Genomic DNA, 16,564 nt, shown 5'->3' with positions numbered 1-16,564 from the left:
TCTCTCTGCTGTGAGGAACCTAACTGGTGACCTCCCAATGTGGCCCCACAAAAAATCTGAGGTTGACGTGTGTGAATGTCGTTACTGTGCGTGTGTGAATGTCGTTACTGTGCGTGTGTGAATGTCGTTACTGTGCGTGTGTGAATGACGTTACTGTGCGTGTGTGAATGACGTTACTGTGCGTGTGTGAATGTCGTTACTGTACGTGTGTGAATGTCGTTACTGTACGTGTGTGAATGTCGTTACTGTACGTGTGTGAATGTCGTTACTGTGCGTGTGAATGTCGTTACTGTACGTGTGCAATGTCACTGTGCGTGTGAATGTCGTTACTGTGCGTGTGTGAATGACGTTACTGTGCGTGTGTGAATGACGTTACTGTGCGTGTGTGAATGTCGTTACTGTGCGTGTGTGAATGTCGTTACTGTACGTGTGTGAATGTCGTTACTGTACGTGTGTGAATGTCGTTACTGTGCGTGTGAATGTCGTTACTGTACGTGTGCAATGTCACTGTGCGTGTGAATGTCGTTACTGTGCGTGTGTGAATGACGTTACTGTGCGTGTGTGAATGACGTTACTGTGCGTGTGTGAATGTCGTTACTGTGCGTGTGTGAATGTCGTTACTGTACGTGTGTGAATGTCGTTACTGTACGTGTGTGAATGTCGTTACTGTGCGTGTGAATGTCGTTACTGTACGTGTGCAATGTCACTGTGCGTGTGAATGTCGTTACTGTGCGTGTGTGAATGACGTTACTGTGCGTGTGTGAATGACGTTACTGTGCGTGTGTGAATGTCGTTACTGTGCGTGTGTGAATGTCGTTACTGTACGTGTGTGAATGTCGTTACTGTACGTGTGTGAATGTCGTTACTGTGCGTGTGAATGTCGTTACTGTACGTGTGCAATGTCACTGTGCGTGTGAATGTCGTTACTGTGCGTGTGTGAATGACGTTACTGTGCGTGTGTGAATGACGTTACTGTGCGTGTGTGAATGTCGTTACTGTGCGTGTGTGAATGTCGTTACTGTACGTGTGTGAATGTCGTTACTGTACGTGTGTGAATGTCGTTACTGTGCGTGTGAATGTCGTTACTGTACGTGTGCAATGTCACTGTGCGTGTGAATGTCGTTACTGTGCGTGTGCAATGTCACTGTACGTGTGAATGTCGTTACACGTGTGAATGTCGTTACTGTGCGTGTGAATGTCGTTACTGTGCGTGTGAATGTCGTTACTGTGCGTGTGAATGTCGTTACTGTGCGTGTGAATGTCGTTACCGTGCGTGTGCAATGGTGTGAATGACGTTACCGTGCGTGTGAATGACGTTACCGTACATGTGAATGACGTTACCGTACATGTGAATGACGTTACCGTACATGTGAATGACGTTACCGTACATGTGAATGACGTTACCGTACATGTGAATGACGTTACCGTACATGTGAATGACGTTACCGTACATGTGTTACGTTACTGTGCGTATGAATGGTGTGAATGACGTTACCGTACGTGTGTTACGTTACTGTGCGTATGAATGGTGTGAATGACGTTACTGTACATGTGTGAATGACGTTACTGTGCGTATGAATGGTGTGAATGACGTTACTGTACGTGTGTGAATGACGTTACTGTGCGTTACTGTACATGTGTGAATGACGTTACTGTACGTGTGTGAATGACGTTACTGTACGTGTGTGAATGACGTTACTGTACGTGTGTGAATGACGTTACTGTACGTGTGTGAATGACGTTACTGTGCGTATGAATGGTGTGAATGACGTTACTGTACGTGTGTTACGTTACTGTGCGTATGAATGGTGTGAATGACGTTACTGTACGTGTGTTACGTTACTGTGCGTATGAATGACGTTACCGTACATGTAAATGACGTTACCGTACATGTAAATGACGTTACTGTGCGTATGAATGGTGTGAATGTCGTTACTGTGCGTGTGTGAATGACGTTACTGTACATTACTGTACATGTGTGAATGACGTTACTGTACATGTGTGAATGACGTTACTGTACGTGTGTGAATGTCGTTACTGTGCGTGTGAATGACGTTACTGTGCGTGTGTGAATGACGTTACTGTACGTGTGCAATGTCACTGTACGTGTGAATGTCGTTACTGTGCGTTACTGTACATGTGAATGACGTTACTGTACGTGTGTGAATGACGTTACTGTACGTGTGTGAATGACGTTACTGTACGTGTGTTACGTTACTGTGCGTATGAATGGTGTGAATGACGTTACTGTACGTGTGTTACGTTACTGTGCATATGAATGACGTTACCGTACATGTGAATGACGTTACCGTACATGTGTTACGTTACTGTGCGTATGAATGTGTGAATGACGTTACCGTACGTGTGTTACGTTACTGTGCATATGAATGACGTTACCGTACATGTGAATGACGTTACCGTACATGTGAATGACGTTACCGTACATGTGAATGACGTTACCGTACATGTGAATGACGTTACCGTACATGTGTTACGTTACTGTGCGTATGAATGGTGTGAATGTCGTTACTGTACGTGTGTTACGTTACTGTGCGTATGAATGGTGTGAATGTCGTTACTGTGCGTGTGTGAATGACGTTACTGTACATTACTGTACGTGTGTGAATGTCGTTACTGTACGTGTGAATGTCGTTACTGTACGTGTGTGAATGTCGTTACTGTACGTGTGAATGTCGTTACTGTACGTGTGAGAATGACGTTACTGTACGTGTGAGAATGACGTTACTGTACGTGTGCAATGTCACTGTACGTGTGAATGTCGTTACTGTGCGTGTGAATGTCGTTACTGTGCGTGTGAATGTCGTTACTGTGCGTGTGAATGTCGTTACTGTACGTGTGTGAATGTCGTTACTGTACGTGTGTGAATGACGTTACTGTACGTGTGTGAATGACGTTACTGTACGTGTGAATGACGTTACTATACGTGTGTGAATGACATTACTGTACGTGTGTTACGTTACTGTGCGTATGAATGGTGTGAATGACGTTACTGTACGTGTGTTACGTTACTGTGCGTATGAATGGTGTGAATGACGTTACTGTACGTGTGTTACGTTACTGTGCGTATGAATGGTGTGAATGTCGTTACTGTACATGTGTTACGTTACTGTGCGTATGAATGGTGTGAATGACGTTACTGTACGTGTGTTACGTTACTGTGCGTATGAATGGTGTGAATGACGTTACTGTACGTGTGTTACATTACTGTGCGTATGAATGACGTTACCGTACATGTGAATGACGTTACCGTACATGTGTTACGTTACTGTGCGTATGAATGGTGTGAATGTCGTTACTGTACGTGTGTTACGTTACTGTGCGTATGAATGGTGTGAATGACGTTACTGTACGTGTGTTACGTTACTGTGCGTATGAATGGTGTGAATGACGTTACTGTACGTGTGAATTCCATTACTGTACGTGTGTATATGTGTTACGTTACTGTACGTGTGTGCGACATTACTGTACATGTGTGTTACGTTACTGTACGTGTGTATGTGTGTTACGTTACTGTACGTGTGTGCGACATTACTGTACGTGTGTGCGACATTACTGTACGTGTGTGCGACATTACTGTACGTGTGAATGACGTTATTGTACATGTGTTACGTTACTGTACGTGTGTTACGTTACTGTACGTGTGTTACGTTACTGTACGTGTATGTGTGTTTACCTCTGCTGAGCGTGGCTCCGTTCTCTCTGTAGTCCTGGATCTCTGCGTCCTTCCTCGCTAGCAGACCTGCGAGCTGCTCCACCTGCCGCTGCAGCAGATGACTCATCGCCAGCAGGGGGCGCACCAGCTGAACACACACCTGACAACACGCACACACAATCCAGTTGACTGTGGGATGTTTTTATAAACCTGCTCTTTAAATGCACTTTTTAATTTCATTTCCTTTTTTGCTCATTTTCTATAAACATTTTTTTGGTTTTGGCTTTTTTAAAACCACTTTTTAACTTGAAAATATCCCAACTTCACTTCAAATCACAGATCATGTCACGGCTTAAGACATTTATCGGTTAGATTTTCTTCAAACAAAATCAGACTGTGTTGGATTTTTTTTTGTTGCTCTATGACTGTGAAGCATTTAAAGCTTGCACTTCAATTTACCACTTATTAAATGTAATAATGAAAGTGATTTTTCTCAGATGTTCCCAAAAAGTTATGTCAACATGAATATTTCTTTACTGAGGCTCCAAAACTAAAAATGAATATTTTTTTGTGTTGAAAAGGACAGATTGTCACATTATTTCTCACAGAAGTTGGGATTTTACAAAGTAGAAAATCCTCTGAAACATCACAGGAAGAAAGTGCTTGAACTTTTCTCAACCAATTCCCAGGTCAAAATGCTCAAATTTGGTGGCCATGGCCAAGAGCAAGAATTAAATATAGCCTCGAGCGGCAATGATCGGGATCCTAGCCAGTTATGAAAAATTTTCAGAGGAGAAGAACAGACGCAGATGACTTGAGAGCAAACTGAGCAAAAAAGAAAATGTTGTGCATACTGTACAAGTTATAGCAATATACTGAATATCACTGCAGACTCACTGTTAGACCAATCTAAAAACCTTTTGCGACACTTGATATCGGCCATCAAGAGAATGTCTGTGATGTCTTGATTTTGGTAGCATTTGAAGAAAGACTTGTGGAGATATAGATGTTAATTGATTTAGCATAGTCTTAAAAATATAGAGTGACTGACTTCTGAATTGAGCACAGGTTGCAGTGAGGCAAACGTTAGTCACATATCAATGGATGTGCTGAAAAAGTTTCAGCTCTTGAGGACGTACGGATGATTTTTTTAAGTTTGGAATGAGAAATGATACAAATCGAATTTTGTATGAATACATGCAGCGAATTACGAGGTATAAACTTTTTACAAGTGTAGCGCCCCCTAGTGGAAGAATATCCCAGGCCTGCTCAGCGAAGCTCGGACCGAGCATCTGAACAGACGCATCAAGTTTGGTGACAATAGCTCAAGCCAATTTTGATTTACGGGTATTTATGTAAAATTATATGTAAATACACAAAAGTAAAAATTTATGAAAAAAAACAAATGGATTGACGTATCCAAATTCTTTTGATAACTTCTGATCAGCGACGACTAAGCCTTTTTCGAGATAATTGCAAAAACGCAAAGTTAACTGTTATAGCGCCACCATGAAGTCTATGAGGGCCAATTTTTTTGCCTGAGTAGTGGGTGGAATTTGCAACCTACGTGCCAATTTTGGTGAGTTTTCACCCAGCAGTGTTTGCTGCCCAAAGACTTTTAGTGTAGAAAAAGAAGAAAGAAAGAAAGAAAAAACAAAAACAATAGGGTTCCAGCTGCTTGGATCCCTAATAAAAAGACACTATAACTTGGTGGCGTGGTGACAAAACCATAATATCACAGTTCAAAACCCACAACAGCCTGATCCACTCTTTAAACCTGAAAAGTGGACCGTACCACAGTGATGGGGGCTGGGGTGCAGTGAAACTCCCAGTAGAAGGGCAGCCCTGCCAGCTCGCTCTTCAGCTTCATGCTGATGTTGCCATCCTCCTGTCGCGTCAGGGACACCAGCGCCTGACCGTCGGGTCGCCCGTCACTTCCTGTTAGGCAGGGCTGAACCACCTCACACAGGTGGGAGAAGAAGGCTTTGACCGGGGCTCGCAAACGTCTGTTCAGCTCCTGGGAGGGAAAAAACCCCCAAAAAAAACAGGATTTATTTATTGAACAATTCATCTTTTGATATTTTTTTGCTAACAGATTAAATAATAATAATTCACTGAGCGCTGTGTGTACCTGCGCTCTCTTCTGGATGCCTGCTGAGTCCATCCTCTCCTCCCACACACAGTGCATGTCAGTCAGCAGGACGTGGTACGCCGTTTCCCCAAACCAGCTCTTGGCTAGCAGCTGGCAGCAGCTGATGCTCACAGGAAGCCATGGACGTTGCAGGAGGACCTCAGTCGGGGCTCCGCTGGCCTCCATCATGGCCCAAAAACAAGGTACCAAACGGACTGAACAGAAAGGAAAGACTGGAGTTAGACAATGTTAGGAGGCCGAGAGCTGTCTCTGAAGAAACTCTCCTGGTTGAATCCTCAAAAGACAAATAACTATGTTAGAAACGATCTGCTTTTTAGATAAAAAGTCTAAAAGTACTGTGAGCTTAAAAACTGAAGGAGAAATCAACTACGATTACCAAGATGCATTTCAGTAAGCTGCATCCAATCACAGAGCTTCACTTTCACTTAAACCTGATAAACCATTCAGCTCTTTAAATCAATGAAATGTTCTGAATTGACTACAGCTCTAATTCACACGTCTGATCAGCTTCTTCTCAGTAGCGACAGTAGCCGAGGCTCATGGGTATTGTAGTGTTAAACTTATTTGTCTGTAATATAAACCTATAGGAAGTGGAACCTTCAGAATTCTTAATTTATTTTCATGTATGTACACATGTTTTAAACAAAGATGAAAGTCATATCAGAGGGGAATGGTCTTTAGAGGCATCTTAATGTAAGTGCAATATAGATGCACAGCTTTAATCACTCCTTATATATTGACTCCTGTATACTATGTTTTATTATGAATCACCTCAGCAACATCCAAGGTGTAGCCCTAACATTTTCTTTCCCAGTGAGTTCCTCTTAACTTTCTGTATCTTAGAGTAACACTAAAAAAGGTAGAAGCTCCTGAATGTTTTGAGATTGTTCCTGGAAGAAGTGGATGCCAATGAACGCCCACACCCAAATATAGAAATCACGGCGTAATTCTCCTTTTTATCAACCCTGTTTTCTTAATCACTCACCTCCAGAGGAATGCGCCCCAAAAGCCTGGACTCAGATCTGTTAAAGCCGCGTTACAGACGCCGTCCCGGCCGCATAATCACCACCCTGCAGGATGGAGGCTGCAGTGGCAGCTCCTGCGGGTTACCGGCTCCTCTCTTCTGACCTGTAATGGGGCTGTTTTCAGGGAATAAAAACGAGGCATTTCTCGTCAGTCGCCATTTGAAACACGGTGCGCTGACTCACGCCAATTTGGAAATGGCAAAAACACCAAATCAGTAACTTTATGACTTCAATATACAGCCACGCAAAGCCGAACACGGATGCCAGCGGTTAGAGGGTATCGGGGGAGGATGTTGTCCTGACACGCTCCGTTCTCGCCTTTAGGCAACGAACGTCACACCAAACTCCATTTAAAAATCTATGACTTTAAAGTTCCCTGGTTTATCAGCACACAATCTTCCGAGTTTCCACATGATTTTTGACTGTCTGCATAAATGGAAGCTACTCTTTCATTCGGCGGCCAGTATTAAACCCAGTAAAATAAGCAATACATTTGGCCCTACTTTTAAAATTGTGTTGCCGTTCATATTCCACTGTGGTGGGCGAAGGAAAACGGTACAAACAACAAAAATAAGTACCTGTGGTTGATCGGTCTTTCTTTTTTATTAAAAAAGTAACAGGTTTTAACGTTTAACCTTAGCTAATTCAAGACGAGAGAAGCTGGTAAAAATCACACCAAACTCAATTTATAAATCTCTGAATTTTAAAGTTTCACTGCTTAGGCAAATATTTGTGTACATTTATAGCTTACGATTTTAAACCACGAGTGTATTTGTAAAGTCAGCGACCATTTCGGTAACACAATAAGCGATTTTTACAGCGAAATCGCCCACTTTTAGTTATTTTTGCCAGTTGACGTTGATTCAAGGAAAGGCAGCAGGGAGGGAACTCACTAAGCTAACTCTTTGTTTTTCAGGACTTTGTTTAACATAATTACATGTACCTCTGTTATTGTTATCCTATAACACTTCATAACACACCCGGAGACATTTTAAAATATTAAAACAAGAGCTAAAACTTAATAACTACCAACATTTGCAGCAAGAGACGCTGCTGCAAACTGCCGCCGGTTCCTGTTGATGGTTAAAGATTCCAGCACCGACGTCAAACAACAGCGTATTTCAAAGGTTCCGCCTAAAATGAATAACACCAACAATAATAAAAATAATTATCCCCTGATAATAATCATTATTATTATTATTATTATTATTACATAATATTAATATAAGCATGATTTGAGGTTTGAGGTTAATAATAATAATAATAATAATAATAATACATCCAAGCAACACATTCATTTAATGGAATAAACAAATGAAATTACAGTCAGATCTACTCTAGCCCTAATGATGGGGCAGTGATAATATAAACCTGTTCAGCGATTTTTGACAGCTGTTTTTTCTGCATTTGGTAGTTGCAGCTGAGTTGCTTACGTAAGCGTAAGAAATGTTGCGTAGGCCTATTTACAGGAAGTTTTTTTTTTTTCAATGGCATTGTGTCTTAAATAGGGCCTAAAGTGTCTTTCCTGTTCCTGTGGCAGCGTGGTGTTTAAAAATGAGGTCACTAGATGGCGCTTAAAGGATTTAAAATCCCTGAAAGGGAAGAATGAATCCTGCAGTGGAGCTGAACTCAGGTCAAAGTTTTCTGCCTCTATGTTTCTACGTGCAGGTGGGTTTATGTTTCTCTAAATAACACGCTGGTTTCCCAGGATTAGAGATAAGTGTGTTGTGAATCCTCGTTGGTAACATGCTTGTAGTAATGTGGTGAAATAGAGATGTTACACTGACCAACGGACCTGTTGGGTAACACACACAGTACAACAGAACCACGCCAAAGAGGTTAGTTTTGTGTTGTTAACTGATCTGAAGATGCACACAGTGCTGATGCCTGCATGTTTTTTTCAATGTGTGAGTAGGAGTAGGCTAGTAATAAGGTAAGGTAATGTAACTTACTTGTTACTCCCTGTTAGGTTACGGTCCGTGTGTGGTTCCTTTTTTCTTTCTCTTTCTGGGGCGGCTGTGGCTCAGGATGTAGATTATCGGAAGGTCGGCGGTTCAATCACCGGCTCCCCCCTGCATGTCGAAGTGTCCTTGGGCAAGATACTGAACCCCGAATTGGTGGATGTTCCACCAGAGTATGAATGTGAGTGAATGCAGATGTGTGTGTAAAAGAGCTTTGAGTGGTAGAAAAGACTAGAAAGGCGCTCTATAAATAAGCAGCATTTACAATTTTTTTCTGAAAACTGAAAAGAAATAAAATCACTTTGCGATTAAATGCTTATTATCCCTAAAATGGATTGCATTTGGATGGATCAGTTAAAGTACATAATGTTTGATATATTAAAAATGCTTATTAATAAAGTTGATTATTTGTTGTCCTTTATTATTTCCCTTATTTTCAAATCCCCATGTTGACAGTTATGGTTATCGGCCTGCCAGTAACAACTGCCTCAACTTCACACAACAATGTATGACGGCCTTCATCTTCAAGTTGTTGCTGTTTCAGAATCTGGTTGAGAATTTTCCTCACATTACGAATCTGTCTCTCCCAGATGCCACCAAACTGCAAACCAGCTGTGTGGTTGAAAATCTAGGTAATGCCCTTTTGCAGGAACATTTCTAAGAATTATCCCATCCTCTGTTCTCCAAGTTTTGCTGAAATCCTTTATATGTTCCACAGCAATATTTTCCTAACAGCAGAGTGTGCTTGTGGGATCCAGAATCTCTCTCTCAGCCCGGGATAGCATATAACTTATCTCACTATGTCCTGTATCTTTGTGAATATATCTGAGGAGCGACATGAAGACATGTTGATCTTTAGGAAGTATCACAGGATGCTTAATGTCTGCTGGCAGTGCAGACTGATGCAACCTTCCTCTGACCCGTAAAATCCCATCTTACATAACAAAATCAAGCTTTACAAGTGACTGCTTCCTTTAAGTGTGTCACCTTCCTGAAGAGCTGAAAGTTCATCACTAAAGCTTTGATTTTGACAAAACTTGAGTATCTCAATTTCTGCTGGAACAACATCTTCACCGGTGAGCTGCTGCATTTTGTGTGTAACCATTTCAGTTTTCTTGTCATGACTTAAATGATGACTTGTTTGGGATGTGATAAGCTTGCAATGTGCGCTCCGTCTCTGAAGTAGCTGTTTATATTTCATCATTCATGAAACTGCCCTTTTTAAACAGTGCCACTCTGAATAATAACAAGCTTGTTAAATGGATTCTCGTGCGTGTTTGTGGCAGTAACTTACTGCTTCTTTAACTGTGTGTATGTATCTCACGGCTGGGGAAACTGGCCAGTGTTTCCTGTCCTTTGTTAAAAACTCTGGCCCACCAATCGCAGGCATTCCTCTTGACACATGGTCAGCGGGATTCAGCTCGGAGTTAACAGTTGTCTCTGTCTCTGATGAGTGTTTGTTTTAAAGGTGCCGCAGTCTTTTTTAGGGTTGAGTCACAGTAAGTATGACTCCACAGTATCTTTGCTACTACATGTCTTTCAGAGAGCTTGAAACTGACTCTTCAAAACTAACATGGGGCAACTTTGTGGTGTAGAAAAGTCACTAGAGGAAAACACCACCAGCTGCACAACCGACAGAAAGAAGGGTGAGGAAAATACTCCAGGAAGCAGGTAGTTCCCCTGTCCGAAACCAATGCAATGTGATCCACTAAAGATGCTGTTTATGCATTAACACGGTAATCAATTCTGTATTATTTACTGTTCAAATCCAACAGCACTGATGAGGCTCAGGACAGTCCTGCTGTCTGCAGTGATGTTGCAGAAAACCCATCAGAAGAAGAAGAAAACAGCAAACTGTCGCTGATCTCCTGGAACGTGGATGGGCTTGACGGAGAGGAACAGCCTGAGAGAATGAGAAGCCTCTGCTCTTACTTGATCTCGTAAGCAAGGTGTTGTGTCGAGTTGTGCCTCCCAGTGGAAACTGATATTGTAATGATTTCTACGGCAAAGTCCTGTGGAGTTCATCAACGGTGACAAATGAATTGATTTAATATTTTATGAACGTTTAGAGTCATTTTATTACACTTAGCACTGAAGTGTACAAGGTTTCCTTGATTAATCTCTCGATATATCTAAGAGTGTAGTATTTTCTGTTCTTGATCGATGTGTTTTTAAGTATTTCAGAGAGTTAAAATTATTTTTTTTAAAGTGGAAAAACTAATGTCAGCTGTCAAATGAGCTCTGTCAGTGCCACAGACCATCAGATTCCACTGTTCGATTTCATGTGTCCTGTACTGAGTGTTAAGGGGTAATGGTTAGGCTAAATAAAAAATATATTAAATGTAGCCTATGAAATTAACATTGTCTAGTCAAACCAGCCAAAAACGTGGTTAATACCGCATTTGATCAAATTGCACAGCAATGTGTAGGAAAAGGAACTTAAAAGGTGGATGCACAATTCGGCAGAACAGATGTTGTAGGCTACCTGCAGAGATGCATCCACCTGTTTTCTGAGCACGAGTTTTAGTATCTGACATTCTTAATGTGACATCTTAATAGCACAAACAATGAGCTGGTAACAGTGTTTCATCATCACAAAGTTTTGTTTCTTCAATTTATTTCCACGTAGACACTCCCCTGACGTGGTGTTTCTTCAGGAGCTCATCCCTTCTTACAGCCGCTTCATGAAGAAACAACTGGCGGCCAAGTACAACTTCATTGAAGGTGCATGCAACAAAGTGATGGAGTGAGCTTTTTGGGGCCCTGGGCGAGATTTTGCTTTGGGTCTAAATACTGCTGGCTAGTCAAACGTTGTTGATTCAGCACCATGTGCCGTTCAGTGTTCAGTCGCCCATTATGCGTCACCTGGTGTTTTAGTGGCAAAATATCACTCGAAATGTACAAATGGGATGTTTCTTTCTTCTCTTTAAGTCTTGTTGTTAATAAGGACAAGCTCCACTGATCCACAGCTGAACGTTTCTCATGGCTTAACCAGTGTTAAAACCACGCCTGCAAAGATGTAGATTCAGAATGGTTTATTGCATGGTATGGAGGAGAGCCGAGATGACGTGAGAAGGATGGATTAAGGGACTGGAGGGAGGAACTGAGGGATGTGGGGGAGAGGAGGTTTGGGGAGGGAGGGATGTGAATACTGAGTCAAAGGGTAAGTCAGCGTAAAGGTGTGCTGAAGTAATTTTTGTGTGGAAACCGGAAGAGTTCAAGGTTTTAGTTCCCCATATCTAGTCATAAACTTAATTTGTAGAGCATTGGGAAGCCGTTGATCGCATCAACCAGCATTTCCTGCTTTTAGTCTGAAGTTTGTTTAGGTAGTTGAGTGGATAGAAAGCAACTCTCTGCTTCTGTTTCACGAGGTAATAAACATGAGCGTGACTGGTTGTTGCCCAGCTCTAGTCTACTGATGGACCCAAAACGCAGAGAATAGTATGTGGTTCAGTCTAATGCCATTGCCAGCACAAACACAACAAACAGTAAACATATTCACATGTACTATATTATTTAATTTGCATTTTAAACCTTCCCTCTGTTCCCTCATGCTGATCAGGTGGAACTATAAATTACTTCACTGGGATATTGTTGAAGAAGTCTCGAATCACACTACTGGACAGTGAGATAGTCGCCTATCCAACCACTCAGATGCAGAGGAACCTGCTTGTCGCTCAGGTTTGTGCACACTCATGAGCTACAAGTCACCTGTTCCTGGTGCAGAGACGTAAAGAAGGTCTCTCCTTCAAAATCAGGTGCTGTTCAAAGGCCAGAAGCTTTGTCTGATGACGTCCCACTTAGAGAGCTGTGAGCCCAATGCGGCAGAGCGGATGAGACAGCTGCGACTGGTGATGAAGAGGATGACAGAGGCGCCTGGTGATGTCACTGTCCTGTTCGGAGGAGACACCAACCTGACGGATGATGAGGTTTGTCGGATGATGTTTTCTGTGTCCTCTCAGAGGTCCGAGTGTGTTTCCCCTATTTTGCATAAAACATTGTTCAAGCATCAATCCATAGCTCACCTGTTTGTTCATACCTGCTATCCCATCCTAGGTGACTGAAGTTGGCCTTCCTGGTTGCGTCTGTGATGTGTGGGAGCAGCTGGGAGAGGCGGAGCATTGCCGCTACACATGGGACCCTCAGGTCAACACCAACAAAAATATTCAGTTTAAGCGTCAGTTCCGCTTTGACCGACTTTACCAGCGCCCGGCTGCCCAGGATGGGGTCCCGCAGCTGGAACCCGACAGCATGGCCTTGATAGGGCTGGAGAAGCTGGAGTGTGGGCGCTTCACCAGCGATCACTGGGGGATCCTCTGTACATTCTCTGCTGAGTAGAAATACACAAAACAAGTTAAAAGCCTTTCAGGTGTCTTGCCGTGTACGTTATAATTCTCAAAATGTACAATCTCTGTCTGTACACTGATGTTTTTGAGTGCAAGCTGTGACAAGCCTGGGTTCAGACTACAGTGATGGTTCCTCTGTGAAAGTTGCTCTTTGGCTTCATCTCAGATTGGTTTGTAATTTTTGCGTCATGATCTGATGCCTGGATGTAACAGAAGTTCTAACTTGTGAGTGCTCACGCTGTTTGTCCAGGCATTTTACTGCTTCAACAATCCCAAACTAAATTATATTAAAAGCATGAAAAAGTATTCTTTGTTTATTAAATAGTTGTTGAAAGTACATTCAGCTGTAGTGCATTTCATCACTGGATTGACACACAGGTAAAACTCACAGGGATCATTTTGTGCCAGGTAAAGGTCCAAATTGGACTAAATTTGTTTCCATTCCTATCTGTACAGTTCAGTTAACGTTATCATATTTGTCATTATGAGAGTACGGGTACAGAGCTAATGAAATGCAGTTAGCATCTAACCAGAAGTGCATAATATATACAGATGAGTGCAGTTATGTTCACAATATGAACAGTGGAGTTACACCGATATTATACAGTATATGTGACTATATTAAAAACTTATAAGTGGACAGAGTTAGAGAATAGAGAGTGCAAATGTATGCACAGTATGAACAGCAATCTATGTATATGATAAGTATGCAGAGTATAACAACAGATAAACATTAGGTTATATATACAGTTGGTTAATGTACAGTAACATTATTAAAATAGGGGTTTGGTCTGTGCAAAAATAAGGTAACCGCCCAAGTTACATTGTTATTTGTTGCAAGAAATAAATATGCAAGACTCTTCATCTGCAATATACTGAAATATTTTGTGAAAAGTGGGATGTGTCAAGAATAATTTCTTAGTTGTATAACAACCTAAATAACACCCTACAAATTAAAATGATGTAGTCTGCTTAATAAATAATTACACAACTAAACAGACACATGTATAAGTGAAAGGTATTTTATTTTGGTGATATGCTCTGACTCAGTTGATTTCGCCGTGTGTTAAGCACTCACCGCAGGTTATGGGCTTTTATTGTGAAGCTTGAATAAAAGGAAAGTCGAAAATTGATTCCGGTAAAACCTAATATGTTGGAGGAGGAGAAAAATGTCTACCGGGCAACGGAGCCTCCCTCTGTAAGCCCTGATCAGCTTCGGTTACATAAGGGTAATTTGTTCATATAGTCATGCTTTCTTTTAGTGGCAGCCTATTATAGAAGCAATAAAGAGTGTGGGTTAGTTGTAACAACGATGAGCATGTTAGTTGTACCTATTTATTGTTTTGGTTGACACCACTGTGACGGTGGCGCAAGACAATCAAGCACAAACACACTAATAGTCAGAAGGTGCTCATTTGCACATTTTGTTAAATGTTATTATACTATTACACCATCAAAGACTTCTGCTCATGGAGAGACCGTAATTCCACCCTCTATGTATAATATTAAAGTGTTATTATTTTACGCACGGCACATTATCGCTGTACTAAACAAATAAGATGCAGTCAATACAGAGCAGTAGGCTACACTACAGCTGAGTTCATGTTCCAGTCAAAACTGTGCGCAATATAGTGGCTGATGGTGGAGAAGAGCAGCCATACTGTCGGTCATGCGGTGCGCAGCGTAGTTCGTTATGGAAAGTATGTTAATTTAAGTCTGTTTATCGTTTTAATGTAAATAATAGTAGGTACTAATTACTGTAAAAAAAAAAAATAGGCTGCATTATTTGTGATTATGGTTGTTGATAAATTGATTGGATATGCTGAACCCTGCTACTATGATACATGGACAATAATAACATTCATCATCATCAAGTCTGTTCTGTCACTGAGTGTTTTGGCCTATCAAAATTAAAGCTACTGATAAAACATTGAAAAAGCAGCTTGTTTTTGTAGCCTATAAAACTTCATTAAAATACTACTTTAAAGATCAATACCATGAGTAAGTATTAACAGAAACTAACATTTTTTTTGTTAATACCAATACATTGATAACATTTGCTAGCTTTTTACTACTTGATAATATCTTCAGACATTCAGGTTCCACAGTCTGAGAACACTTCAAGGCTGACAGTATTGTGATGGCAGGTGAGCACTAAATTAGTTTAATTTACACTTTAGTGCCAGATTATTACACAGTATTTCACCTGAGACGGTGCATAAACTCCCCAGTCAGTCGCCCTCTCTATTTTACGGCCCATTTATATTTATGATGGCACAGCTAGATCTTTGTGGCTTGTGTGCCTTTCATTTGTTTACTCTACATGTTATCTACATGTTCAGTTACACATCACGTGACAGAATCATAACTCCACACCTTTATGTGAGTCACACTAAGCATAACTCTGCTGTAATTCTTGGATGACTGATATTTTTGCTACTACTCATCTTCCAGAAAGCTTGAAACTGACATGGAGCAAGTCTGTGCTGTAGGAGAGTCACCAGAGGAGAAAGCCAGCTGCACAACCAACAGAAAGGAGGGTGAGGAAAATCCTCCAGGAAACAGGTACTTCAATGTAGTCTAATGCTGCTGTTTATGCATTAACACAGTAATGTTTAAATCCAACAGCACCAATGAGCAGGGCTCTCAAGTCTCACGCATTCACCGTGAGACACGCGCATTTCAGCCAGTTCACACGCTCACACGCCACACCTTGTGTTTCTCACGCTGAGAAGTAAGTTCGGAGACGAAGTTGCTTGAACGCTGCAAGCACGTTCGTTACTAGGATGCGCGTGCACATACGGAGTGAGTGGAAGTTGGGCGCGGTCACTGTAGGTGCCGAATCTTTTAGTGAGAGCAGCTGGTGTTGTGGAGTATCCTGTAGCCAAACTCATGCTAAATTATTACTGATGCAGACAAAAACTCTCCAGTCTCTTACAACCAGAAGCGTTTGGCTTTTTCACCCAGTGGTGAACACTAAGTTATATCCAGATCTTTTAATAAAAGTACTAATAGTCTAGGCCTACCTCGCTTTGAAAAAGTTAAGTAAAAGTACACTCTAAAAAATAAAACATTGGGTCAAAAATATAAAATTAACGTTAAGAGTAAAGTTAACGGTTTCCACTAGAATTTTTAAGTTAAGACTGCTGGCAGAATTACATTAATTCAAACCAATGTTTTTAGTATGGTGAATTACCTTTTAGGCCACAATAAAACGCATTTCTAAGTAACATGAACTTAATAATTGTTAACATGAATGCAAGTATTTAAGTTGATCCAACATAATGTTTTAAGTTAGGTCAAGGAGCTTTTTGGCCACAATAAAACACATTTCTAAGTAATATGAACTTAATAATTGTTAACATGAATGCAAGTATTTAAGTTGATCCAACATAAAGTTTTAAGTT

General features: G+C 41.2%; 3 protein-coding genes across 7 annotated transcripts in view; 2 read left to right on the top strand and 1 right to left on the bottom strand.

Moving 5' to 3' along the window:
* nhej1 (nonhomologous end-joining factor 1) overlaps positions 1 to 7,964 on the bottom strand; it is a 26,608-nt gene extending 18,644 nt beyond the window's left edge. The window contains exons 1-5 of one of the 2 annotated variants that reach the window (XM_046048533.1): positions 7,880 to 7,964; positions 6,811 to 6,964; positions 5,805 to 6,019; positions 5,469 to 5,690; positions 3,695 to 3,833 (exon numbers count right to left, since the gene is read on the bottom strand). In XM_046048533.1, coding sequence (XP_045904489.1) covers positions 3,695 to 3,833; positions 5,469 to 5,690; positions 5,805 to 5,993 — 550 coding nt within the window. In that variant the 5' untranslated portion in view covers positions 5,994 to 6,019; positions 6,811 to 6,964; positions 7,880 to 7,964. The remainder of the gene's footprint in view (positions 1 to 3,694; positions 3,834 to 5,468; positions 5,691 to 5,804; positions 6,020 to 6,810; positions 6,965 to 7,879) is intronic. The other variant, XM_046048524.1, reaches the window with a different exon arrangement.
* Positions 7,965 to 8,380: 416 nt separating this feature from the next.
* Positions 8,381 to 13,494, top strand: LOC123972586 (tyrosyl-DNA phosphodiesterase 2-like). 2 transcript variants are annotated; one of them, XM_046052122.1, is made up of 7 exons: positions 8,381 to 8,518; positions 10,355 to 10,482; positions 10,587 to 10,751; positions 11,441 to 11,535; positions 12,374 to 12,492; positions 12,570 to 12,740; positions 12,868 to 13,494. In XM_046052122.1, exons 2-7 carry the CDS (start codon positions 10,385 to 10,387, stop codon positions 13,147 to 13,149), a joined length of 930 nt encoding a protein of 309 aa, XP_045908078.1. In that variant the 5' UTR covers positions 8,381 to 8,518; positions 10,355 to 10,384; the 3' UTR covers positions 13,150 to 13,494. The 2 variants fall into 2 exon arrangements, with proteins under 2 accessions (XP_045908078.1, XP_045908086.1); XM_046052130.1 differs by lacking the exon at positions 8,381 to 8,518 and adding an exon at positions 9,771 to 9,887.
* Positions 13,495 to 14,280: 786 nt separating this feature from the next.
* The window catches only part of LOC123972599 (tyrosyl-DNA phosphodiesterase 2-like), a 31,646-nt gene continuing 29,362 nt past the window's right edge, over positions 14,281 to 16,564 (top strand). For 2 of the 3 annotated variants that reach the window (XM_046052158.1, XM_046052140.1), the window contains exons 1-3: positions 14,834 to 14,857; positions 15,249 to 15,304; positions 15,612 to 15,722. In XM_046052158.1, coding sequence (XP_045908114.1) covers positions 15,628 to 15,722 — 95 coding nt within the window. In that variant the 5' untranslated portion in view covers positions 14,834 to 14,857; positions 15,249 to 15,304; positions 15,612 to 15,627. Of the gene's footprint in view, positions 14,387 to 14,833; positions 14,858 to 15,248; positions 15,305 to 15,611; positions 15,723 to 16,564 lie in introns of those variants that run through there. The other variant, XM_046052149.1, reaches the window with a different exon arrangement.

Source organism: Micropterus dolomieu, linkage group LG01, assembly GCF_021292245.1.
Source record: "Micropterus dolomieu isolate WLL.071019.BEF.003 ecotype Adirondacks linkage group LG01, ASM2129224v1, whole genome shotgun sequence".
Classification (NCBI taxonomy): domain Eukaryota; kingdom Metazoa; phylum Chordata; class Actinopteri; order Centrarchiformes; family Centrarchidae; genus Micropterus; species Micropterus dolomieu.
This window is presented reverse-complemented; position numbering and strand designations above follow the sequence as displayed.